The 25,563-nt window shown below is 51.6% G+C and overlaps 1 protein-coding gene across 1 annotated transcript in view; it reads left to right on the top strand.

Moving 5' to 3' along the window:
- LOC135892787 (junctional adhesion molecule A-like) overlaps positions 1-25,563 on the top strand; it is an 85,817-nt gene that overhangs the window by 2,553 nt on the left and 57,701 nt on the right. The window contains exon 2 of the mRNA XM_065420586.1: positions 21,477-21,536. Within this exon, the coding sequence (XP_065276658.1) occupies positions 21,500-21,536 (37 nt within the window). The 5' untranslated portion in view covers positions 21,477-21,499. The remainder of the gene's footprint in view (positions 1-21,476; positions 21,537-25,563) is intronic.

Here is a 25,563-nt window from a genome sequence, read left to right as displayed (position 1 = left end):
GCTGGAGGATGAGAGAACTAGAGTCTTTTCAACCCCAAAGGGTGTATGAATCTTCTAGAAAGAGCTATTCACCCAAATCTATCAGGATTTGCTTTAAATAGGTGTTAACTAATTTTGAAAGTTCTCAAGCTATTAGAGGTGGGCCAGACAGAAAATTGGGGAGCTGTGCCCCCCCCCCCCCCCACCGTGAGGCCCGACCTCCAGCCAGGTCTGAAACTGGAGCTGGGCAGTGTGGGGCACTTGCTGCTTGCAGCTGGCAGGAGCTGCCTGGGTGTGGGGACCTGGCTCCAGGGCCAGCAGAATCCTTGGATAGCAGTGATTGGGGGGGGGGGGGGGCAGGGTCCAGGAGCCCAGGTCGGAGTGAGTCAGTCTAGACCACTATGGAGAGCTCCAGCCCTTCACCTACCCTGGGCATCGTTTCCCAGCTAGTGGGGACACAGGCTGGGGGGCTAGTCTTAGGCCCCGTGCTTGGCCTTAATTCTCCAATGCTGCTGGAGCTGGATGCCCGGCCAGCAGCCTCTGCTCTGCCTTCAGAGCTAGGTGGCCGGAGAACGGCAGCTGGTGGGGTGGGGAGAGAGGGCTAAGGCAAATTTTGGGGTGGCTATAGGCCCTGCAAGGCTCCCCCCTCCCCTGAAGTGCTGCTCCTGGTCTAGGATGGAATTGGCAGAGAGGAATTCCAGCCAGGGATTGTAGATCATGTATTCAATAAGATTAGAGATAAAAGGGGGAGAGGCAATGGTATGGTAATGGAGGGAGAAGGGTGGGCGTTTTAGTGGGAGGAAAGAGCCAGAGAAGAGTAAGGGAGGGTATGAGACTGGGTGTGAGGCATGTGGGATGGAGTCAGTGAGGCAAGTGGAGGGGCTGGAGAAGGAAAGAAGATAAAAAAACTTCTGTCTGTGGTCAGGGAGAAGGAGGCGAGAGTTGTGAGGTGGGAGGGGAAGGTAAAGAAAGGGCAAGCAGATGGGAGAGGGAAGGTCATGTCAGGTTTTTGTTTTTTCCTGGGAAGAAATTGATAAGATCCCGTGTCAAGAGAGAAGCCGAGATGCAGGAGGAGAGGAAGGTTTGAGGATTGAGGGCTACACTGCTGGGGAAAAAAGTGTATTCTTAATTCAGGTTCACTAATTTGGGTTTAAATAATAATGAAGACACAGTAACCTGTCTTTTAGCTCGGGTTAGCAGTGCAAGTTCATCTTGCCCTATAGACTTTAACTCCAGATGCTAACACATGCTGTGTAGCTGTGTTTTCACTGCTATTTTATCCTAAGTTAGCTAACCTGAGTTAAGAATACACCTCTAGTTTGCAGTGTAGACATACCCAAAAATGGTGAAAAGGCAGTTGGGATTGGAGGCATGGGATTCATTTAAGATGGAGTAGCAGAGTGGTTCATGTAGGAAGATGGTAGAACAGGAGAGAATGAATTTGTAGTGCATGCAATTAGCCTGGTCATAGCGGTTTTGCCAGGAACACACCACAATGCAAGAACAGGAGTGGAGGAAGCAGATGTTGGGGGTGAGCATGGGGGGAGGGGGAAGCTGGCAGGGCGGACCTTCAGATGGAAGGGGGTGAAAAATGTCAAGGGTGGATAAGTGAAGAATGGAGGGAATCAACAACCATTCCAGAGAAGAGGGATGAGACATCACCAAGTTAATGAACTGGAAGTTATGGGAAACAGTTTCCTTTCAATAGCTCTGGTTGATGTCAAAATCTGGTTAATTCTTTAGTGAGTCAGTGAATTTGTTCAGCAAAAGCTCTAATCTCTCATGTTTTAAAAAAAAAAAAAAAAAAAAAAAGCAAAAATACAAAACCCATTATTAAAACACAAATCAATTCAGGCCTTTTTTGTGCATTGTTTCTTCTTTACAATCAAACACATTTTCCCCTTTTGCTGGTCACTTAAAAAACATTAAACCCTGCCCGTTTCCATTGAATTTCTAAAAATCAATGGAAATTTGTGATTTTAGTTTTTAAAACTTTTTAAAGAAATACAAACAAACCATTTGTGCTTGTTTAATTTCTGGGTCAAAGCTGACCTGCCAACATCCTTTTTAAGGTAGCCTCTCTTTCCATTAAAAAAAATCTTGCTTTTCAGTCTTAAGTAATGCATGTTACATGTGTGTAAATTTGACTTTGAATGCATGTGTAGCTCCTGCAATCAGGGTTTGGCTTTTGCCCCCCTTTTTTACTTCCAGGTGGTCGTCTTGATGAAGTCAGACAAATTGACCACTTCTGTGTTCCAAAACCTCCCAGTTCCTTTTAACCATCCATCTTGATTAAATCATGGGGGTTTGTCTCCTTTGCACATGATGCAGGTTTAATGACATTCTTATGATGTATGAGCACTGGCTCCTCCTCTGCATTAATTACATGCTAGTGTTAATGGGTTAGTAATAAACCTGCATGTCTGCTTTTCCCATTACTCGTGAGAAGAAATCCTCATCTAAATTTGCAGTCACTGCCTTATGTCTTTTAAATCCATCCTTAGTCTATCTTTGTGAAACCTATTTATCACTACCATGTGATGACACTAGACTAGTGATCACTCGTGAGTACTAAGATCATTGTTACAACTAACCTAACATCCCTTCTTCCTCCCTCCTGTCTGTTCCCAAGTCAAATCTTTTGTCTTAGACTGTGAGCCTTCTGGGTAAATTTGTACCTTGCCTAGGACAATGGGGCCCTAATTCCTGATAGAGGTGCTTATAACAAATGCAGATTGCAGAAGGCTCCAGTCTGTCCACACAAAGAATCAATACTAATGTAAAGTTGGCTCCAAATTAAGGTGTTTCTTTAAGTGGGTTAAAAAGCACGTAGTCATTTTTCCTGTTTTCCTATAAAATGTATTTACAGATTTAATCTCTAAAACATTAGTAATAAGGGCAATATGCTTGACTGTTAATGGTAGAGGTATCCGCACGGGTTGTCTCAATAGTGCAGACAGAGGGCGGGAGTTTCAAAAGGATGTAAGAACCTCTGGAGAAACTGGTGGTCTAGACTAAGTCTTGATGGGATCCTGTTAGGACCGAGATCTTGCCTTTTGCTCCCTGAGCCTTTAAAATCCCCAGCGGGAGCATAACTCTTTCATAAACCTGAACTTCTCATCTGTGGGGGATGTAGTGACACGGTGATTGCTGACCCAGATGTTGGAGGGGAAATCTCCTTTGGAAGTGCAAAGATCTCAGTAATTAGTCTCATGCAGGGTAGAAGGATAGCTTATTGGATAAGGCACTGAACTAGGCATCAGGAGACTTGGGTCAGTTTCTTACTCTGCCACAGGCTTCTGGTGTGACCTTGGCAAATCACTTAATCTACCATGTGCCTCAATTCACCATCTGTAAAATGAGGATAATACTTATCTACCTTCACGGCAGTGTGAGGTTAAAATCCATTGGTGGTTGTGAGGAGCTCAGCTATAACTACCTAGATCTGCTTTTGCTCTATGGGATGTTGGTGTTCCGGGGTGTGGATTTTGGGGGGAAATTTTTTTTATAGTGAATCTGGGTTCATCATACATAAAAACAAACCTCTGTAGCTCAGATTGGAGAAATGAGCACCACACTGCTGCCTCTAGTGCCTGGGTGGAAACGATGTGGCGGAGAGGCAATCCTAAATCCCAGTTTGCCTTTGGAAATTGTAAACTCAGTTATATCTCACTTCTGCATGAGACCTCTGAAGAGATTACTGAGGCCGATTACCATGATGTGAGAGAGCCCCATAAACGCCCTATTCCGCATCTAGGCATGCATGCAGCCCTAACCCTCCTCGCTCCAAGAGCCTGCACCAAACAACTTCCTTCCCAAAATAAAAGCCGCTTACAGGGCACCACCTTTGGCATTTGTCCTTCCCCAAGCACTGTCCACTGCGACTGGCTACCTTCCTCCTGGCTTGAGAACAGCTCCTGGCTGCATGCATCTAGGGATGCTGGGCTGTCTCCCTCCTCCTCAGCACCCTCGTTCCCGCTTTCCTCCTCCTCTTGCCTTGTTGAACTGGGCTCTGCAGTGTCAAAGTGGAGGTGGGGTCGCCCCCAAGTATCGCGTCCAGCTCTTTGTAGAAACGGCAGGTCGCGGGGGCAGAACCGGAGCGGTAGTTTGCCTTGCGCGCTTTGCAGTACGCATTCTGCAGCTCCTTCACTTTAACCCTGCACTGCAGTGCGTCCCGGTCATGTCCCCTTTCCATCATGTCCCTTGATTTCTGCCCGAAGGTACACCTCTACCTCGATATAACGCTGTCCTCGGGAGCCAAAAAATCTTACTATGTTATAGGTGAAACCGCGTTATATCGAACTTGCTTTAAGCCGCCGGAGTGCGCAGCCCCGCTCCCCCGGACCACTGCTTTACCGCGTTGTATCCGAATTCGTGTTATATTGGGTCGCGTTATATCAGGGTAGAGGTGTATCATAATTCCTACGGCTGGAGCGCAGCTGGGACTGGACAGCTTGCTCCCCCGAAACACTGAAGTCCAGCACCTCGCCATTGCTCCATACTGGGGATCGCCTGGCGCGTGGAGGCATGGTCACCTGGAAAGATTCGTTGAGAGCACTCCACACCTTGCTGTGCAAACAGGAAGGGGATTTTCAAAATTCCCAGAGAATTTAAAGGGCAGGGTCTGACGGTTGGTCACCTGAGGGCAGGGCAGTAGAGTTCAAAGTGATGACCAGAGTGGCTAGAACAGGCATTGTGGGACACTTCTGGAGGCTGATCAGGGCGTCAACACTGGCGCTGCGGCACTCCAGCCGGGGCGCAGCAAGCGTTATGCTTCTCGGGGAGGTGGATTACCAGGAGCGCTCCAGCCACGGAGTCTGGGTGCGCTACGTGCCTTGCCAGTGTGGACGCATCATGAGTTAGGGTGCCTGGGGCTGCTTTAATGTGCTCTAACTTGCAAGTGTAGCCAAGCCCTTAGTAAACAGCACCTCTTTACAAAGCAAGCAGGCTTGGCTGAAGTGGCTGGGCAATTCTTTCTTGTGCACTGAGTGACTGGTACAAATGCTCCTGCACTAATTCGTTGCAAAAAGATGGGTAATCGGTACTACTGGACAAGACTTGGAAGTTTTAAAACAGTGGGGGAGAAGCTTTCCCTTGTACTCCTATTGTAAGAGAAATTGGTTTCCCTGGCAGGTATGTACTTTGAGGAAGTAGTTATTCAAACTATTGTTCTGACCATTTGTCCTCCATTTACTTCAATTGCTGCAATATGCATTTCCTTGTCACTCAACCACACTAGCGCGCCCCATTTCTGCAGGGATGCAGGAAATACAGGAAGTGCTGAGACACTTTGTAGGACAGAGACTGGGTCATAGATTCCCCCCCCCCCCCCCGAGAAATTGTTTTGGAAATTTTGGCTGGGACTTCTGGTCCTGATTTTGCAGCTTCAGAGAGTCAGATCTTGAGCTGAAGTTACAAAGCCATCCCCTGCCACGTTGCTCCTAAGGAGAAGCTTTCCCTGCCCCACGGCAGAGGGAAGAGTGTATATTGAAGAATTAACAGCAGTGGAAAGGTAAAGACTGCAAGGAAAGCTGACCAAAGAGGGCATCTGTACAAGTGGGAGAGTCTTACTGGAAGTATCTAAAGCTGACACCATGCCCCACAAAGTTGCTGGTTCATGGGCGATGCCTGAGCATTGCCACATAGACCAGGGTAAGGCTGTGGCAGCCTGCTGATCATGTTGCAGGATCCAGCTGCAGGAAGCTCAGCATCCTCCCCTGCTTCCTGCCCCCATCGCTCCTCAGCTGCAGGGGGAGGGGTCACTGTACGGGAAGCTGCTCCCCCATCCGCCCAACCCCCGTGCATCTGGACCTCCCATACTCAGACCCCCCTGACATGTCTCACCCTGTACACCCAGAACCCCCCCCTAGCCCTCCATACCCAAACCCCACCCCACTGAACCTCAACGCCTGCATCTGGAGCCCCCCTGCCTCCAGACCCCCACCTTGCACCCAGATCACCCCCCACTGAGCTCCCTGCACTCAACCCCCCACCCTGACAAGCCTCACCCCCCTGAGCCCCCACATCCAGATCCCCATGCCACTGACCCCCCCAACTAGCTGCACCCAGATCCCCACCCCACCAAGTCCCACTCCCCCAGCACCCAGAGCCTCCTGCTGAGACCCTCGCACCCAGACCCCTCCACCGATACCCAACCACTTTCACCTGGAAGCTCCTGCAGAGTCCCATTGCCCCTGCACCTGGAACCCCCGCCCCCAACGAGCCTCTGTGCATTCAGATCCCCCCACACTGAGCAGCCTGCACCCTGATTGTCCCACACAGAATCCTCTCACCCCACACTGAGCCCCTCCACACTTGGATCCTGCCTGGTTGAGCCTGCCTGCCCCACACCTGGCGCAGAGGGGCAGGGCCCCAGGGTGTGTCTGCAGTAGGCCCAGGCCTTGTGCTGGGTCAGGTGCAGCTAGGGTGACCAGGTAGCAAGTGTGGAAAAATTGGGACAGGGGGTGGGAGGTAGTAGGAGCCCATATTTAAAAAAAAAAAAACCCAAATATCGGGACTGTCCCCATAAAATCAGAACATCTGGTCACCCTAAGTGCAGCCTCACCACTGAGTCCGTGTCCTGGGGGTGGGCAGTAGGGAGGCTGCAGGGTGATTCCCACCTTCGTACAACCAGTGGCCTGTGCTCCCCACTGCATGCTGGAGCCTCTGCATTTATTTATTGACAATAAAGCTTGAAGAGCTTTAAAATATTGTGCACAGAATTTTTTTTTTTTTTTTTTTTTTGGTGCAGAATTTTTAATTTTGCCCTCAGGAGTAACAGGCAGTTCTTTAATGTAGCAGGCAAAGGCAGAATGCCAGATCTGAGGACTAGAAAGTGAAACTTGAAAAATTTAAACCAGAAACAAGGGGGCACATTTTTAACAGTGAGGGGGCATATCGCTCACTGGGACAGTGAATCAAGAAGTTTGTCGGGTTCTCCATCACTTGAAATCTTTAAATCATGATTGGGTGTCTTAAAATATATGCTCTAGCTCAGTTACAAGTTATTGGACTTGAGACAGGAATTGCTGGGTGAAATTCTAAGGCCTTTGCTCTGCAGGAGGTCAGACTAGATGGCCACACTGGTCCTTCCAGCACTTAAAAATCTATGGTCCTGTGTCTTGTCTTCCAAAGAATAGAGTCCCTTATGCCAGACGGGTTGCTATTAATGTAGTAAGATATCAGCTTTTGTGTACACTGAAACATGCCACGTCTGTGGTTCACGCTCTGAAACATTGGTGCAGGACCAGCCAGCGATGGATTTACTCCCACAAACATTTTTCTCAGGGAACTGTGGGGCAAGGCCACTTGGTACAGCATCCTTGGAGGGTGTGCTATATGTTATAATTTGGACCTAGCCACGGTGGTGCATCTTTGTGTTATATCTGTTTAATTGTGAAATGGCATCAGGTTGTTGTATAGACTTCAGACTACTGCTCAGGCTGAAACTCACTGACTCAAAGAACCGCTACTTTGTCATGTAGCTGATTTAGTTTTCCATGTGATTAGTGCTGCATATTACTGGTTTTCACTCTCTCTAGTTACTTAACTGAGGCCTTGGCTACACTGGCGCTGTACAGCGCTGCAACTTGCTGCGCTCAGGGGTGTGAAAAAACACCCCCCTGAGCACAGCGAGTGCAGCGTTGTAAAGCGCCAGTGTAATCAGTGCCTGCAGTGCTGCACGCTCTCGCAGCGCTGGCGGCGCGACTACACTCGCGCTTCACAGCGTCCTGAGTGTAGCCAAGGCCTGACTTTAATCAATGACTGCAATTTGATTTGCCCCATTTCCAGCCTGTTGCTGTGTCACGGAGTAAGGGGGGACTCAGGGCCCTGCACCCCCGGCTTCCTGCGATTCACCATGACTCTCAGCCAGCCAGTAAAGCAGAAGGTTTATTTAGACGACGGGAATACAGTCCGAGACAGGTCTTGCAGGCACAGACAACAGGATACCCCTCAGTTAGGTCCATCTTGGGGTCCTCGGACACCCCAGCCCCCTCCAGAGGTCAGAGCCCTCCCTGCCTCCAGCCACCTCACCAGCCAGCTCCCCAGACTCTGCCTTCAGCGACCCCTCCCACCTTTGTTCAGTTTCCCGGGCAAAGGTGTCACCTCGCCCCAGCCCCCTCCTGGGTTCTCATGTTACAGGCTCAGGTATTTCCCTTCGGTCATTCTCCCATCCCCCAACGCAGACCATCCCAGCCACACTCCCCTGTCAGCACTTACAGATCACAGTAAGAACAGTCCCAGTTCGTCACATCTCCCCCCTTCGAGACCGAACTGAGCGGGGTCACTTCAGCCAGTGACCCGGGGAAGTTCGAACCTACCCCCGTTCCCATGGATGCCCCCGCATCCCTCCCATTCCTTGGTGAGAATTACACCAGGCCCCTCCAGTTTCACGCCCCCCCTTAGGTCGGGGGTGCTCGAGGGCATTCGCAGTTCGCATGTGGGAAGGGTTATGCGGCCTGTGCCCTTTTCCCACCCCCAATACCCCTGGGGTTCCAACTGGGCTGGGGTCTTCTCCCAGCGCTCCAGTCTGGAGGTCTGTGCTTCGGGCTCTCTTGGTTCAGAGCCCCCCTTTTAACCTTGGCCACCCTCTGGAAAGGCTCCTCTATGCTGGGCAAGGGTCCTAAAGCCGTTTTCCCCTTGTCCCGGGCCTTCCTCCCCCTCTGACAGGGGTCACAGGATCGGCAGTACTGCCGGACAGTAACAAAGACCCCAGGCCAGTAAAAGCTCCGTAGCAGCCTCTGCTGGGTACGCCAGGTTCCCTGGTGCCCTGAGAGGGGGGTGTCATGGGCCCGGTACAGCAGCTGGCGGCGATACTTCTGGGGTACCACCAGCTGCCTCCTGATCCCCCCTGACTCCATTTTCCCTGGGGGAGCCCATTCTCGGTACAGGAACCCCTTCTCCCACAGGAACCTTTTCCGGCCGCCTCTCCCCATGGTCTGTACCGCACCGAGGTCGGCCAGGTCCCTTATCTTCCGCAAGGAGGGATCTTTCTGCACCTCGGCCTGGAACTCAGCAGCTGGGACAGGGATGGCCACCTGCTCTCTCTCGCCGGCTGGGTCTGAAGCCGCAGCCTCCCTGAGCCGTGTCCCTGGGTGTTCCCTCCCCACCAGGTTAGGGTCCTGCGCCTCGGGCAAGGCACCCTCCCCAAGGCCAGGGCGCAGTGCCCCTCGCCGGCTCTGACTGCGGGTCACAACCAGGGCACCCTGGGGGTTGCTTGACCAGTCCTCCAGGTCCCCCCCCATCAACCTCAGTGGGCAAATACGGGTGTACCCCCACGTCCTTGGGGCCCTCCTTGGCCCCCCACTTCAGGTGTACCCTCGCCACGGGCACTTTGACTGGTGTCCCGCCCACCCCCGTCAGGGTCAGGTAGGTGTTGGGCACCACCTGATCTGGGGCCACCACCTCGGGCCGGGCCAGCGTCACCTCTGCGTCCGTATCCCAGTATCCATCGACCTTCCTCCCATCCACCTCCAGGGGAACGAGGTACTCTTTCCGGAGGGACCGCCCCGCGCCCACCGTATAAACCAAAAACCCTGAGTCTGGAGCATCCCGCCCCGCAGAGGAGCAGGCCTGGAGCTCTCCTCCCTCCTTAGCAGGTGGTACTCTGCCAGCCCCCCTTCCCTGGGAGTGCTGCCTCTCGCCTGGCTGGGTCTCTACCCAGTCAACCCTCTGTGGGTTTGGTCTGCTCAGTCTGTCCCTGAGCCTGGGGCACTGGGCCCGTATGTGACCTCTTTGGTCACAGTGATAGCAGACCATGTCCCAGGGGTTCCCTCGAGTGGGTTGGATGGACCTGACGCTGGATCTTCCCCTTTGGTGAGGTTTCTCCGTATTTTCCCGCTGGGATGGCCCATGGTGACTCTCGCTCTGCGTTGTGGTGGGACTGTTCCTTTGGGACTCCTCCCTGCCAGCCCCTGACCGGCTCTTTACAAACTCATCGGCCAGCCGGCCTGCATGTCGCGGGTTCTCTGGTTTTTTGTCCCTCAACCACAGCCTCAGGTCGGATGGGCACCGCTCATACAGTTGCTCCAGTACCAGCAGTTTAACCAGGTCCTCCTTCGTCTGGGCCCCATCTGCCCACTTGCTGGCGTATCCCTCCATGCGGACGGCTAGTTGCAGATATGAGATCTCAGGGGTTTTATCCTGACTCCGGAACCTTTCCCGGTACATGTCAGAAGTCAGCCCAAACTCACGTAGCAGGGCCTTTTTGAATAGTTCATAGTCTCCTTTTTCCGCCTCTTCCAGTTGGCGGTACAAGGCCAAGGCTTTGGGGTCCAGTAAGGGGGTGAGAACCCGGAGTTTGTCTGCAGGATCAACCTGGTGCAGCTCGCAGGCCGTCTCAAAGGCATCCAGGAAGTCATCCATGTCCTCCCCCTCCTTGCGTGGGGCCAGGATGCACTTATCAAAGCTCCGTGCAGTCCTGGGTTCCCCCTCACTCACCGCAGCCGGGGGCTCGCGGCCCTTCAGCCTCGCCAGTTCCAGTTCCTGCTGACGCTGTCTCTCATTCTCCTCCCGTTCACGATGCCTCTCTCTCTCTTCATGCTGCCTCAGTTTCTCTTTCTCCTCCCATTCATGCTGCCTTTGTCTCTCTTCATGCTGTCTTTGTCTCTCATTCTCCTCCCGTTCATGCTGCCTCTGGTGTTCACGATCCTCCAGCTCTCTCAGTTTTAGCTCTTTCTCCCATTCCAGCCCATTCCGCTCCACGGAGCAGAGATGGTGAGCTTTGTAGTTGCAAAGAGTTCTTTCAGAATTTGTGCATAGGTTCTAGTCCAATGTTTATATTCAGGGTGGTCCAGTCAGGACTGGGGTCTGTCTTGGGCTTAAGCTTCCCCTGCATGAAGCATCAAGCAGATCTGAGATAAAAAAGGATTGGGACCCAAGGCATTTTTACAGTTCGGGGCCCTTTAGGTGAACAATAGGCAATCACGGATACTTTGAAGTGGAGCTATTTCCTAAGCATTACAGGTAATTAGCTACATGGATTTACATAAGGCAGTTTATCCATTAGGCAGTCTATCACAAACTTTAAAGTGACATATAGACAGTGACATTATTTCACCCAAGACTCATCTAAATGTTAATATCCCCTTTTGATCTCTGAATCAATAGCTATAGCAGGGGTTGGCAACCTTTCAGAAGTGGTGTGCCGAGTCTTCATTTATTCACTCTAATTTAAGGTTTCGCGTGCCAGTCATACATTTTAACATTTTTAGAAGGTCTTTTTCTATAAGTCTATAATACATAACTAAACCATTGTTATATATAAAGTAAATAAAGTTTTTAAAATGTTTAAGAGGCTTCATTTAAAATTTAAATTAAAATGCAGAGCCCCCCAGACCAGTGGCCAAGAGCCGAACAGCGTGAGTGCCACTGAAAATCAGCTTGCGTGCCGCCTTTGGCACGCAAGCCATAGGTTGCCTACCCCTCAGCTATAGTGACAGACAGGAACTGACTTGTTTAATGTTAGCCATGTAAACAGATATAAGTAAACATAAAATTAGTATCACCTTTAATTTCTAACAACATAGGCTAGAACTTTGAAATGCAAATCTATCTACCATGGAATGGCCCTAATTACCATTTGCATACTCTTCTAACTCTCTAAAGGTTGGCTTTGGATTATATAGCCTGCAAGCTGCTTAACCCTTTCTGGCCATGTGTCATACTTTGTATAAGATTTGCTGCAGTTCTAGAACAGTGGTAGCAACAATGGTTTACATGGTCATATTTTAATCAGATAATGTCACAGACCCAAAAGAGGTGGCTGGGGAGCCTAGTACCCATACGACGTCACCTTAGCCTTACTGGGGACCATCAGCTCTTGTGTCTGGGAGCAAGATTCCCTCTCCCATGTTTCCAGAAAGGAGGCGATCCCGTTCCCCAGTGGCATCATTAACCAGGCCACCCACACCAGAACCACACATGGGCCCGCAAGAGCAGGAAGCAAGGGAGGGATCGCAACGACCCCCATCTCCACTCAAGGACAAGGCAGTGACACCAGCCCCGGCCCCAGCGATTGATTTGAATTTAAAACTTTTCAAGACCTCCTTTTCTGCATGCAGAGACCTTGGATACTGGGACTACATTTATACAAGAGAAGTCTTTATTTTGAGCACCATGATGCTGGCCAGAATCACCCTTCCTATTAACAAGGGGCTCCTGGAACTGGCTAAAGGACTGTGGCAAATGCCGGGCACTTTTCCTCCCACTTTGAAAAGGGTGGCGAACAGATACCAGTGCCCCCAAAGGGTTTTGAACGCACTTATGTCCATTCAAATGCAGAGTTCCTGGCTCCTTCAGCACAGGAGAAATCACAGTCCACGAAAGGCATGCCTAATGACAAAGACCCCAAAAGTTGGATCTCCATGGACATACGGCAAACTCATCAGCCTCCCTCCAGCTGGCAAATACCAGGCTCTGTTCACCAAATACATCTATCTCAATTGGGAGAGGGTCACTCCCTTCCTATCCAAGATCCCTCAAGATAACAAGGAAGAGTTCAAAGAACTAATCAAGGAAGGCCAGATGGTCGTGAGAGCATTCCTACAGGCGGCCAAGAACGCATCTGGTATGGCCACGGTCGTCACTGAGACAGCCTCGTGGGTACAGGCCACAATAGATGGCCTGCCCTTTAATGGGATGGAGCTCTTCAGGCAGAAAACAAACGAAGTATTCCAGTCCCTCAAGGAAAGCTCTGTGATTCTTAGGGATTTACACACCTAAAGGAACCCTTACAAGTAGCAGCCCAAGCAGAGGCAGAGGACACCATCCTACTAGTGGGATCGACAGCCAGAGTTACCCACAAAGAGAATCTCAGATACTCCTGGGGACACCCATCACCTCTGTGCACCAGACTCCCTCTGAGGCAGCAGATTTGACAGGAGCATTGGGAGTTGCATTGGAGTCAGTGTGGAGCCTGCGTCCACCTTCAGGAACTGCCTTTCCACTGGGCCTGGGCAGCCATCAGAGCCAATAAATGGACATTAGAAATTGTCCCTGGCTCCCCTATCCATTTCCACGCATTACCCCCTGCCCTATCCTTCTTCAGGGATCCTTGTCATGAGAACCTATTACAAACAGAAGTGTACTAGTTGCTTCATCTCTTCTATGGCATGTAGGTACCTATGGAGTACTGGGGAAGAGTACTGACGCTGAATGAGTACTGACGCTGAATGAGTACTGTCTCTCATTCTCCTCCCGTTCACGATGCCTCTCTCTCTCTTCATGCTGCCTCAGTTTCTCTTTCTCCTCCCGTTCATGCTGCCTCTGGTGTTCACGATCCTCCAGCTCTCTCAGTTTTAGCTCTTTCTCCCATTCCAGCCCATTCCGCTCCACGGATGCTGCGCGTGGCCGGGAGGATCCCCTGCTGGCCGGCGAGTGTCGCCGGGAGGATCCCCTGATGGCCGTGGGGGTCACGGCGCCCTCGGTATTTGCTGGGCTCCTCCCCACCCTTCCCCTAGGCATAGGCAGGAGGGGTCTCTGGAAGCCCTCAGCAGCCGGCTGACCACTCCCAGCTGGGACAGACACTCGGGCCTGCGCTGCATCTGCCAGGCTGCTTCCCTCAGAGACAGGGATCAGTTCATTCGCGCGATCTCCCTTCTCCAGCTGGGCAATGAGCTGTTCTTTGGTGAGCTTCCCAATGCGCACCCCCCTCTGCTTGCACAGCTCCACCAGGTCGCTCTTAAGCCGCTTGGCATACATCTTCCTGCTGGCCACTCACAGGCCTGTGTGCCCACCGCTCCCCACAGTTTCCAGGGAGACCCCTAGTGTGCCAGCCCTTCTCGAGGTCACCACCTCTCTGCCAGGGTCGAGCTGCAGACTCCTCCGCCCCTGGGACCACTCGCTGCGATCCCCCGGGGGACCCTGTTACTGCAAAAGACCTTCTCGCTGGTCACACACTCCCAGGGGTGATAACCGTCTCTCTCTGACTCCTCAGCACGCCTGGTCCCCCTCAATCCCCCTTCGTTTTACTTCTCCCCAGTCACTTACTGCAGGAAGCGCCATCCACGGGGTGCAGTAGATCCCGCCGCTGCCACCAGTTGTCACGGAGTAAGGGGGGACTCAGGGCCCTGCACCCCCGGCTTCCTGCGATTCACCATGACTCTCAGCCAGCCAGTAAAGCAGAAGGTTTATTTAGACGACGGGAATACAGTCCGAGACAGGTCTTGCAGGCACAGACAACAGGATACCCCTCAGTTAGGTCCATCTTGGGGTCCTCGGACACCCCAGCCCCCTCCAGAGGTCAGAGCCCTCCCTGCCTCCAGTCACCTCACCAGCCAGCTCCCCAGACTCTGCCTTCAGCGACCCCTCCCACCTTTGTTCAGTTTCCCGGGCAAAGGTGTCACCTCGCCCCAGCCCCCTCCTGGGTTCTCATGTTACAGGCTCAGGTATTTCCCTTCGGTCATTCTCCCATCCCCCAACGCAGACCATCCCAGCCACACTCCCCTGTCAGCACTTACAGATCACAGTAAGAACAGTCCCAGTTGGTCACATGCTGTCATTTAGCAGCCATTTTTATCAGACTGCTGCTTAGGCTTTTTCTGCTTGATTCAATTACAGCCCTAATGTCCATTAACACTTCATTTTACACCTCTGTCATTTTTCTCCTGACTTGCAAAGTACCAGCCTAGCTTAGCCTCTCTCTCTCTCTCCATCCTGCTCTTTGTCCCTGGTGGACCTGCAATACTGATACAGTTAAAATCAATTTAATTTAAGGTATACTAAAGAACCAAGATGTAGTGAAACCTGATCATGGGACCTTAAACTGTATTAACCCTTGTCTTCTGCTTAAACCTAATCACCATTGTGTCACCGGCCTGAACACTGCAAGAACCATATTTAGAGGCAGCTGTGAAATATATAGCTTGTCTTTGTGGTCAGGAAAAATAACAGGATACAACTGTTAGGGAACTGTTTTAATCCTGGTAGATACTAGGCTAAGTCACAGCCAGGCTAAGAAACTGTGACAGAGAAGGAAATGTCATAAGCATGGGTGCCTCATCGCCAGATGTTATGACCATTTAAATTGGTTCTAAGGCCCCATCTACAGAACAGCCCAGTCACTGGTCCCGGTTACAACATAGCTTTCCCTCGGAATAATCAAAGCATGATTTACATTTGGTGGTGTAGACTAGATCTTGGCTGTTCCCGATGGGCTGTGTAAGAGCATTCCCAGACAGGGCTGAATCCTCCCAAGACCTGTCTCTACTACAAAGCGGAGCCATGATTTAGCTGTCACCTCGGTGTGGTTGTGGAATCAGTGGGGCTCTAGATTGTGAACTTCTTGGGGAGGAACCATGTCTTGTAAACCTCCCCCACGCTTATGACACTGTAGAAAGCCTCCCCTTGTGAGAAGGGATTTAAGGGGGGAGGGATAGCTCAGTGGTTTGAGCATTGGCCTGCTAAACCCAAGGTTGTGAGTTCAATCCTTGAGGGGGCCACTTAGGGAACCGGGGGGAAATCAGTACTTGGTCCTGCTAGTGAAGGCAGGGGGCTGGACTCGATGACCTTTCAAGGTCCCTTCCAGTTCTAGGAGATAGGATAGGATAAGTATAAGAATACTTACAGATGGGGAAACTGAGGCACTTGTGTGAGTTGCCCAAGGCAGAGCCAAGACTAGCTCTTAGCAATCAGGCATCCAAGACGACTGCCACTATAGAAGCATCCCATCCATTTGAAGCACACGCTAAATGTGTCAAGCTCCAGAAGCACACAAGATCACTAGCAAGTCTCAAATACTCATGCTGGTGGGGGGTAGTAACTTGCCTGCCAGTCGTAGGCATCTGGAGGAAACAAATGGGGCAGCAGGTACCATTAAAATCATTAAAAACCTGCCACACTTCTGGGGAACCAGGACACCTGGCAAAGCAGCATGAGAAAGGAACTAAGAGTTCTTCTTCGAGTGATTGCTCATGTGCATTCCAATAGGTGTGCGTGCACGTGCGTGCTGCATGCACAATCATAGGAAGCTATTTTCCCCTAGCGATACCCGTCGGTTGGCTGTGGAGACCCCTGGAGTGGCACCTTTATGGCAGTGTATATAGAGGTCCCTGCCAACCCGCCGCTTGCTCAGTTCCTTCTTACCGCCAGTGACGGTTGTTGGAGCAGCTCAGTCTCTTGCGTTTGCAAGTGCCTACCTAGTGGTTCCCTTTCTTAGTTGTATATAGTTTAGTTTGTTATATAGTAGTTTGTAGTTTAGTTGCACTTACTTCGGGGGGCTTCCCCTCCCCCGTCCTAGTTTCCCCAGGCACTGGGGCATGCCTCAGTCACAGGGATTTAAGGCGTGTGAGAGGTGTGTGAAACCTATGCCCGCAGGCAATCCACATGCTGCCTGTCTCAAGTGTTTAGGAGAAGGCCATCAGACAGATAAGTGCCCAATTTGCAGGAGCTTCATACCCAGGACTAAGAGAGAGCGCGTTTGAAGCTCCTCCTGACGGAGTAGGCCCTCCAGCCGAGCTGGCACCAGAAGCGGCACTGGCATCTTCGGTGCGCAGCGCCCCAGTGCGGGATGTCCCGGCACTGAGGAAGGACTCCTCCAAGGAGCACCGGTGCTGCTCCCCAACCCATAAGGCCAGTGCCACCATGCAGCACTGCTCGCAGTCCCTGGTGCCGCATAAGAAGGCGGACGGGGTCGTTCCTCCGTCAAGAAGCCTTGAGTGAACTCCAGCGTGGTGCGTCCTCCGGTGGGACACCCATGGTCTGGGCCTCAAGACCTGGCACCGTTGACTCCGGCCCCAACAGGAGGCCCATCGAGTCCAGTGCTGATGGACTCCCTAACTCAGGAGGATTTGGAGGAAGAGATCGACCGTCCCTCCATGCCGGACACCGATGAGGCAGCATGGGACCTCATTGCCATGACGGCACAGTCCCCGGCCCCGCAAGCCCAGGCACCAGTGGCGGCACCGGCTACAACGTCTAGCTCGGCACCACATGTGGCTCCGGCACCGATGGCGGCACCGCCTCTGGTTCATCATCGTGGCAAGCCTATGATGTCACGGCACCGCTTACCATCACCCTGGTACTGCTCCCCGGCACCGTCCGGCTCCGCGCCCTCCCATCTCCTGTGGTTGGGCACAGACTACTCATCCGAGTCAGACGCCGAGTCTTCCGTCTCTTGACGCCGCCACTACCGCTCCTGGTCCTGGCACCGCAGACTGGTGGAATCATTGGCACCCGTGGTCGCCTGGCCACCCCGTGGCAGGGCCCAGTCCAATGGCCCTTTTGGACTCCTTGGGCCTACCACCAGGGTCAGGGCTCCAGGCTGGCATCGGTGGCATCTGCACCCCATGGGGGGCCCCCCCCAGCAACGTCGCTGGCTCACTACACCCCCGTATGAGACAGGGACCCTGGGCTGTCATGCTCAGGCGCAGCACCCGATCCAGCGCCATCAGTGACACGAGAGCCACCTCCAGTCACGGGAGGCTCCGAGGTACCTGACCCGACCTCCAGAGAGCCAGAATGGCAGGAAGACCCTGTCCCCACGGGCCGCCACCGCCGCCTCCTTGCCCGACAAGGCAGGAGCGGGCACCACCACCCTACCAGTGATGGACACCAAGGGTCCCCAGGATCTCCTTAGGAGGGTGGTCCTAAACCTTAATCTCCAGGCAGAGGAGGTCATGGAGGGAGTCTGACCCGCTGGTGGACATCCTTGCCCCTGAGGGTCCTTCTAGGATGGCCTTGCCCCTCATAAGAATGATCCAAAATACCACAAAGGTGCTTTGGCAGGCTCCACCCCTTTAGCGGTGGGTGGTATAGAGGCTGGAAAGACAATATTTTGTGCCGCAGGAAGGGTACGAACACCTTTTCACCCACCCCAACCGGGGACTGTGGTGGTCGATGTGGCAAACCACAAAGAGCGGCAAGGACAGCCGGGTCCTGCGCCTAAGTCACGGGACACTAAGAACTGGACCTTTTTGTCCGAAAAGTCTAGTTGACTGGGGGCTCCAGCTTCGAGTGGCCAACCAGCAAGTGGTACTCAGCCGCTATGCTTTCAACTCTTGGAGTTTGTTGGCAAAGTTCCAGGAGTTACTCCTGGCTGACTCGCGCAAGGAGTTTAGCGCGCTCCTTGAGGAGGGCAGGGTTGTCTCCAGAACCTCCCTCCAGGCTGTGTTAGACGCGGTGGACTTGTGGGCTCGGACCATCGCCACCATCACAATGAGGTGCAGTGCGTGGCTCCAGGTCTCAGGGATACCACCTGAGGTCCAGAACACAATACAGGACCTCCCCTTTGACTGTGCAGGCCTGTTCACCCAAAATACAGACTCTCGCCTGCACAGCCTTAAGGACTCGCGGGCAACTTTGAAGTCTTTGGGGATCCTTTTAAGCCTCAGCCCCCGTCCCGCTTCTACTCTGGGCATCGTAGATGAGACTCGTCAAGGAGACGGGGCAGAAATAATAGGAGGCCCGCCACAGTCCTCAGGCCAAGGCCAGGGTTCGGCCAAACAGCCCCCTGGCCTGAAGCCAAACTTTTTGAAGATGCGCCCAAGGATGGAGCATCAGTTTCAGTCTCTCTGTTCCTCCCCCCCCCCCCCCGTGAATCGACTCTCGTTGGGTCCTCAGCACGGTAGGGGTGGGATATTCTGTTCCCTCCCATCCCTGTCCCTTTTCAGGGACCCTTCTCACAAGCACTCCTCTTGCAGGAGGTGCAATCGCTCCTCGCTCTAGGGGCAATAGAGGAGGTTCCTCAGGAGTTCAGGGGCAAGGGGTTCTACTCCTGCTATTTCCTGATCTCCTCCCCCCCCCCCCCCCCCCCCAGGACAAGGGTTGGCTCCGGCCTATCCTGGACCTGCGAGATCTCAACACATTCATAAGGAAGGTGAAGTTTCGCATGATCTCTCTGGCCACCATCATTCCTTCCCTGGATCCGGGGGACTGGTACGCAGCCCTCAATTTGAAAGATGCGTACTTCCATATATTTATTATCCCGGCCCACAGACGATTCATGGTCAGTGGCCAGTGCTAGCAGTTCAGGGTGCTCCCGTTCGGGCTCTCGGCGGCCCCCCGGGTATTCACCACGTGTATGGCAGTCGTGGCAGTGTCAGGCGCAAGTATTCCCGTACCTAGACGACAGGCTCATCAAGGCAGAGTCCCAAGCACAGGCCGCAGAGCATGTGTCCTTGCCCCAGGCCACATTCCACAGGCTGGGCCTCATATTGAATGTGCCCAAATCCACACTGGCCCCAACTCAGAGAATAGAATTCATAGGGGCTCTCTTGGACTCCATGCAGGCGAGGGCGTTCCTGCCGGAGCTGCGCTTCCAAGCACTCACGGACATCATCGAAAACCTTCGCCGGTTTCCCACAACCACGGCCAGAAATTGCATGAAACTATTGGGGCATATGGCAGCCTGCAGATACATGGTCCAGCCCTCCAGGCGTGGTTGGCGCGGGTGCACAGGCTGGGCATGGACCCGCAGGACACGATAGTTGTGCTCCCCCCTCGCATCCTCGAATCTCTCCTCTCCACTCGTGGCTGCAACCACACGTTGTTTGTGCGGGAGTACCCTTTGCCAAACCCCATCCTACGCTATCCCTAGTCACGGACGCCTCAGCGCTCAGTTGGGGAGTGCACCTGAGCAATATCAGAGCCCAAGGCCTATGGTCCCACACAGAATTATCGCTGCATATCAATGTAAGGGAGCTGAAGGCGGTTTGTCTGGCATGCCAAGCGTTCTAGCCCACCTGCAGGGCGCATGTGTGTGGGTGCTGACGGACAACACTGCAGCGATGTTTCTATAGAAACAAACAGGGTGGTGCTTGCTCCTCTCCCCTGTGCCAGGAAGCCCTCGAGCTGTGGGATTTTTGCATCGCCCACTTGATACACCTAGAGGCGTCGCACCTTCCAGGAGCACAAAACAAGCTAGCTGACCGCCTCAGCCGCTGGTTTCACGATCACGAATGGTCCCTCAGGCTGCACATCGCACACTCGATTTTCCAGAGGGGGGGCTCGCCCCACATAGACCTGTTCGCGCCGCAGAGCAACAGGAAGTGCCAGCGGTTCTGCTAGGAATAACGTAGCTGAAGTCGACGTACTTAGATCTACTCACCGTGGTGTCTTCACTGTGGTGAGTCGACTGCTGCCGCTCCGCCGTCGACTCCGCATGTGCCTCTCACGCCGGTGGAGTACAGGAGTTGACGGGAGAGCGCTCGGGGGTCGATTTATCGCGTCTGTGCCCTTGGCCTCTCCTGGCTGGAGGGAGCTCAGTGTAGGACTGCTCTTGGATTTCACCCAGAAACTCCAGTTGGGGAACATGCTGCTGCCCAGAACTACGTTCAGAGCAGTGCACCAGCTCCCTTTTGGGGCACAGGTACAATTCAGAGTATTGGTGAGAATCTTTAAACCTCTAAATTGTCAGGGACCCAGCTCCCGGAAAGATTCCCCGTCCTAGCCCGTCCTAGCCGTGTGTGGTCGCTTTTGTTTTCTGGCCTAGAACCAGCACGGAGTTTTCCCAGTGGAGGTCCCCATCCCATTTGAAACTTGCTGTTCGTCGGAGCCAGAACCTCAGGGCTCTCAGAGTGTAATATAAAATTGTCTGCGTGTTTGGTGGTGGTCCTGGCAAGACTAGGGCATTGTGGCTTCCAGCCCCAATGGCAATCACGCTGTATTTATAGATCTAAAATTGCACTCATGTCAAGGGCAATAGGTGCTATAAAAGTTCTGAAACAGCGCTAGAAACTGTGATGGCATAAGCAAAAATGACTGGTCCGATGGCAAAGTGCAAAGCTGTCTGGGGAAGAGGAACCAGCCTGTGCACACTTCAGTCAGTTTTGGCTCTTTCTCGGTGGATCAGAGATAAGCTGAGTGGTTTTGTGTGGGGAGGAGGAGTGCTGCTGAGACTGGGGATGCGATTTGGGGGGCAATTGTTTAAAGAGGAAGCGGGGAAGAAATCTGTATCTTTAGATTGTAAGGTTTCAGAGTAGCAGCCGTGTTAGTCTGTATCCGCAAAAAGAACAGGAGTACTTGTGGCACCTTAGAGACTAACAAATTTATTAGAGCATAAGCTATCGTGGGCTACAGCCCACTTCTTCGTAGCTCACGAAAGCTTATGCTCTAATAAATTTGTTAGTCTCTAAGGTGCCACAAGTACTCCGGTTCTTTTTAGATTGCAAGCGCTTTGGGGCAGGGACTAGTCTGTACGCGTGCAGTGTGTAGCCTAGTTGTCCTAGTGATCCTTGTTCAGCGTCGTAAGGCCTTACCGAATACAAACATTTGACTTTGTCTTAACAAAAACCAACCAGAAAGCAAAGCTTGAAGCAGTCTGACTAAAACCCCTTTCCTGTAATGGGGTGCAGACCCTTGGCAACTACTGTAAGGCTAAGAGTTCTCCAAGAAAATGAGGTAGAAAAGAATGTTCTTAAGGTGTTGATCCTTCATAGGAGAGATGAATCTCTGTGGGGTTGAGCTTGGCAGCTGTTCTGCTGTCTCTGGGATCACTTGGGTTCTGTGGTTTCTAAACAAACCTCTCTCCTAATCGTTTTTTTCTCCTTCCCATAGGGTAGGGTCCTTGATATCAGCCCAGGTGATGGACACACAAACCATTCAAGTGCCTGAGAATGACCGTAAGTGCAGAGTGCTAAATTATATATTCAAAGGCCGGAAGGGTCACCATGATCTAGTCAGACCTCCTTGATAACACACGGCATAGGTCTTCCCTGAATTCATTCCTGTTTGAACTAGAGCAGATCTTCTGAAAAAACGATTGATTTAAAAATTGCCAGTGCTGGAGAAGTTGTTGATTGCTGCCTGTGCAGTCAAGGTGTAGTTCCACCCACTGGCCTTTCCCAGCTGGGGAATGATCTCTGGCTGAGGGTTGGTCTACACTGAAAACTTACATTGGCATAGCAACAGCTCTCAGGGGTATGAAAAATCCACCCCCCGGAGAGACAGCTATGCCAACCTAAGCCCCGGTGTAGAGCACTAGGTGAATGAAGAATTATTCCGTTGAGCTAGCGACTGCCTCTCGGGGAGGTGGGTTAACTACAGTGACACGAGAATCCCTCCCTCGCTGTAGTGTCTGTGCTCAAGCGCTCACCCTGACAAACTGCTACTGTGGCCCTGCTTCCTTCCAGCAGAAGTCAGTGTAGTGATCTTTAGGAGCACTGATGGCTCGGAGCTCACAAACTGCAAAGACTGGGTTGGTTCCTGCCAGCTGGTTTGGTTCAGTTGTTTTCAGCTTTGTGAAACGGTCCCTTGTAAAGCACAAGCGGTGTGTGTCTGTCTCTCTCTCTCATATATATATATTTTATTTATTTTACTGGTTTAGATGTGATTCTCTTTGCACGTATTGAATGTGATCTAGTCATGACCGCTTGTTCCTAAGATGATGGAAGGTCAGCTCTTCTTCGACTTGGTGTCCGTGTGGATTCCACTGCAGTTGCACGTGCGTCTCGTGGGCATGAGTTCGGTTTCTTTTGAATAGCTGAGCTTGTTGGAGCCACTTATCTTCTCCCCCCCTCCTTCTCACCCCCTTCGTGCTCCTGTTTAAGGGCGTAAAAGGCAGAGCAGACGCAATCCTCCCTCACTTCCCTTTGATGCCCATGGCAGCAAGACGGGACCGAGCGAGCGCCTGGCCCACTGTTTCCCCTAACTGAACACGTTATTTTTTTAAATCAGATTTGTGAAAAAATCTTCATCTTCACACTCCTTTCATGTGGACATTTAAAAAAAAAAAAAAGTGAGGACCCCCTCATACCTCATGCAAGCTGCCACGTCTCAAGGTGGACTTCAAAATCTGCCTATCCTGTGATGGACTCATGCCTGTCAAGGATGGACACAGTCAAGGCAGCTTCTGCCTATGGGAGAGCCACCTCCCGGATCAGTGCTTTGTGGGCAAGTCCATTTCATCCAGGACCCGCAAATCCAGGGACGCTCTGCTCAGGCGGCGTATGCTGGAGCAGTCCACGTGGGTCACTTCAGACACAGAAGTGACGGCCATTACCAGTGTCAGGCTAGTTAAGCCGGTATCGGCCAGCGCTCTCTTGAGCATAGGTCATGCTCCAGGATTGAGCGCTGGACAGAAGGCGAAGAGAATATCGGCAGAGCTGGCACAAGTGACTTTGATGCCAACCACTTCAATATTGGCAAAGGCCTCTGTACCGAAAGCCGCGGTACTGAGGCTCTTGGCACGGATGGCCCTGGTGTCCGCATCGGTCACTCTGGCGCAGGCTTCCCAGGCAGTAAAGCTGGCATCCGTGCCTGTACATAAAGATGAGACGCACTCGTGGGACTGGACAGAGCCCATATGTAACACCAAACGTGAAGGAAGGTCCCAGAAGGAGGAAACAAAACATCGGTTCAAAGGACCAAGCATCTGAATTGTCTACATAGGCTGTGAATGGCACAGGGAATGAGGGACCCAGCACCAGTCTTGGCACAGGTGTCTGCCCTGGAGTAATCTGGATCACCTCCAGACATCTTCCCTGTGCTGAAGAGACTAATGGAACCAGCCCCAATGGCACATCGCCTGACGGCATTGCTGTTCGAAGAGATACTCCTCCTCACCTAACCCATGTACTCCGCCTTGCTCAAATTGAGTAGAGATCCCCCTCTTCCTTTGGAGTGAGAGCCTGTGACCGGAGTCCCGGGGGGGAGCCAACTGAGGTCACTCAATTAGGGTGAACTGCAGAGAATGGGACAGACAACCCCCAAAGCTGGTGGATATTCCAATACCTAGATTTACCAAACCAGCACAAAACAGGTTCTATAACACCTCACTGGTTACCCAGAAGCCAACAACTCCGTTTCCTTAAAGCAACCCAGCCTTAGGCCTCCACCCAGAGGCGCAAGTCAGATATGATGAGGATTACTGAACATCTTATTCATCATATAAATAAGTTCTACCAATCGCAAAGGATTGGACACATTACCTCCCAGGTTAATGAATATTTCAGATCTTACCCAAATACACGCTTACAGCCAGTTCTTATTAACCAAACAAACCTCTATTAAAAAAGAAAAGAGAGAGAGTGTATTGGTTAAAAGATCAGTATCCAAACAGTCATGAGTACAGTTCTTGAGATTCAGATTCATAGCAGAGATGGTGAGCTTTGTAGTTGCAAAGAGTTCTTTCAGAATTTGTGCATAGGTTCTAGTCCAATGTTTATATTCAGGGTGGTCCAGTCAGGACTGGGGTCTGTCTTGGGCTTAAGCTTCCCCTGCATGAAGCATCAAGCAGATCTGAGATTAAAAATGGATTGGGACCCAAGGCATTTTTACAGTTCGGGGCCCTTAGGTGAACAATAGGCAATCACGGATACTTTGAAGTGGAGCTATTTCCTAAGCATTACAGGTAATTAGCTACATGGATTTACATAAGGCAGTTTATCCATTAGGCAGTCTATCACAAACTTTAAAGTGACATATAGACAGTGACATTATTTCACCCAAGACTCATCTAAATGTTAATATCCCCTTTTGATCTCTGAATCAATAGCTATAGCAGGGGTTGGCAACCTTTCAGAAGTGGTGTGCTGAGTCTTCATTTATTCACTCTAATTTAAGGTTTCGCGTGCCAGTCATACATTTTAACATTTTTAGAAGGTCTTTTTCTATAAGTCTATAATACATAACTAAACCATTGTTATATATAAAGTAAATAAAGTTTTTAAAATGTTTAAGAAGCTTCATTTAAAATTTAAATTAAAATGCAGAGCCCCCCAGACCAGTGGCCAAGAGCCGAACAGCGTGAGTGCCACTGAAAATCAGCTTGCGTGCCGCCTTTGGCACGCAAGCCATAGGTTGCCTACCCCTCAGCTATAGTGACAGACAGGAACTGACTTGTTTAATGTTAGCCATGTAAACAGATATAAGTAAACATAAAATTAGTATCACCTTTAATTTCTAACAACATAGGCTAGAACTTTGAAATGCAAATCTATCTACCATGGAATGGCCCTAATTACCATTTGCATACTCTTCTAACTCTCTAAAGGTTGGCTTTGGATTATATAGCCTGCAAGCTGCTTAACCCTTTCTGGCCATGTGTCATACTTTGTATAAGATTTGCTGCAGTTCTAGAACAGTGGTAGCAACAATGGTTTACATGGTCATATTTTAATCAGATAATGTCACAGACCCAAAAGAGGTGGCTGGGGAGCCTAGTACCCATACGACGTCACCTTAGCCTTACTGGGGACCATCAGCTCTTGTGTCTGGGAGCAAGATTCCCTCTCCCATGTTTCCAGAAAGGAGGCGATCCCGTTCCCCAGTGGCATCGTTAACCAGGCCACCCACACCAGAACCACACATGGGCCCGCAAGAGCAGGAAGCAAGGGAGGGATCGCAACGACCCCCATCTCCACTCAAGGACAAGGCAGTGACACCAGCCCCGGCCCCAGCGATTGATTTGAATTTAAAACTTTTCAAGACCTCCTTTTCTGCATGCAGAGACCTTGGATACTGGGACTACATTTATACAAGAGAAGTCTTTATTTTGAGCACCATGATGCTGGCCAGAATCACCCTTCCTATTAACAAGGGGCTCCTGGAACTGGCTAAAGGACTGTGGCAAATGCCGGGCACTTTTCCTCCCACTTTGAAAAGGGTGGCGAACAGATACCAGTGCCCCCAAAGGGTTTTGAACGCACT

This window comes from Emys orbicularis, chromosome 20 (genome assembly GCF_028017835.1).
Source record: "Emys orbicularis isolate rEmyOrb1 chromosome 20, rEmyOrb1.hap1, whole genome shotgun sequence".
NCBI classification, from domain to species: Eukaryota; Metazoa; Chordata; order Testudines; family Emydidae; genus Emys; species Emys orbicularis.
Note: the sequence above shows the minus strand (reverse complement) of the source record. Positions and strands in the feature narration are given on the sequence as shown.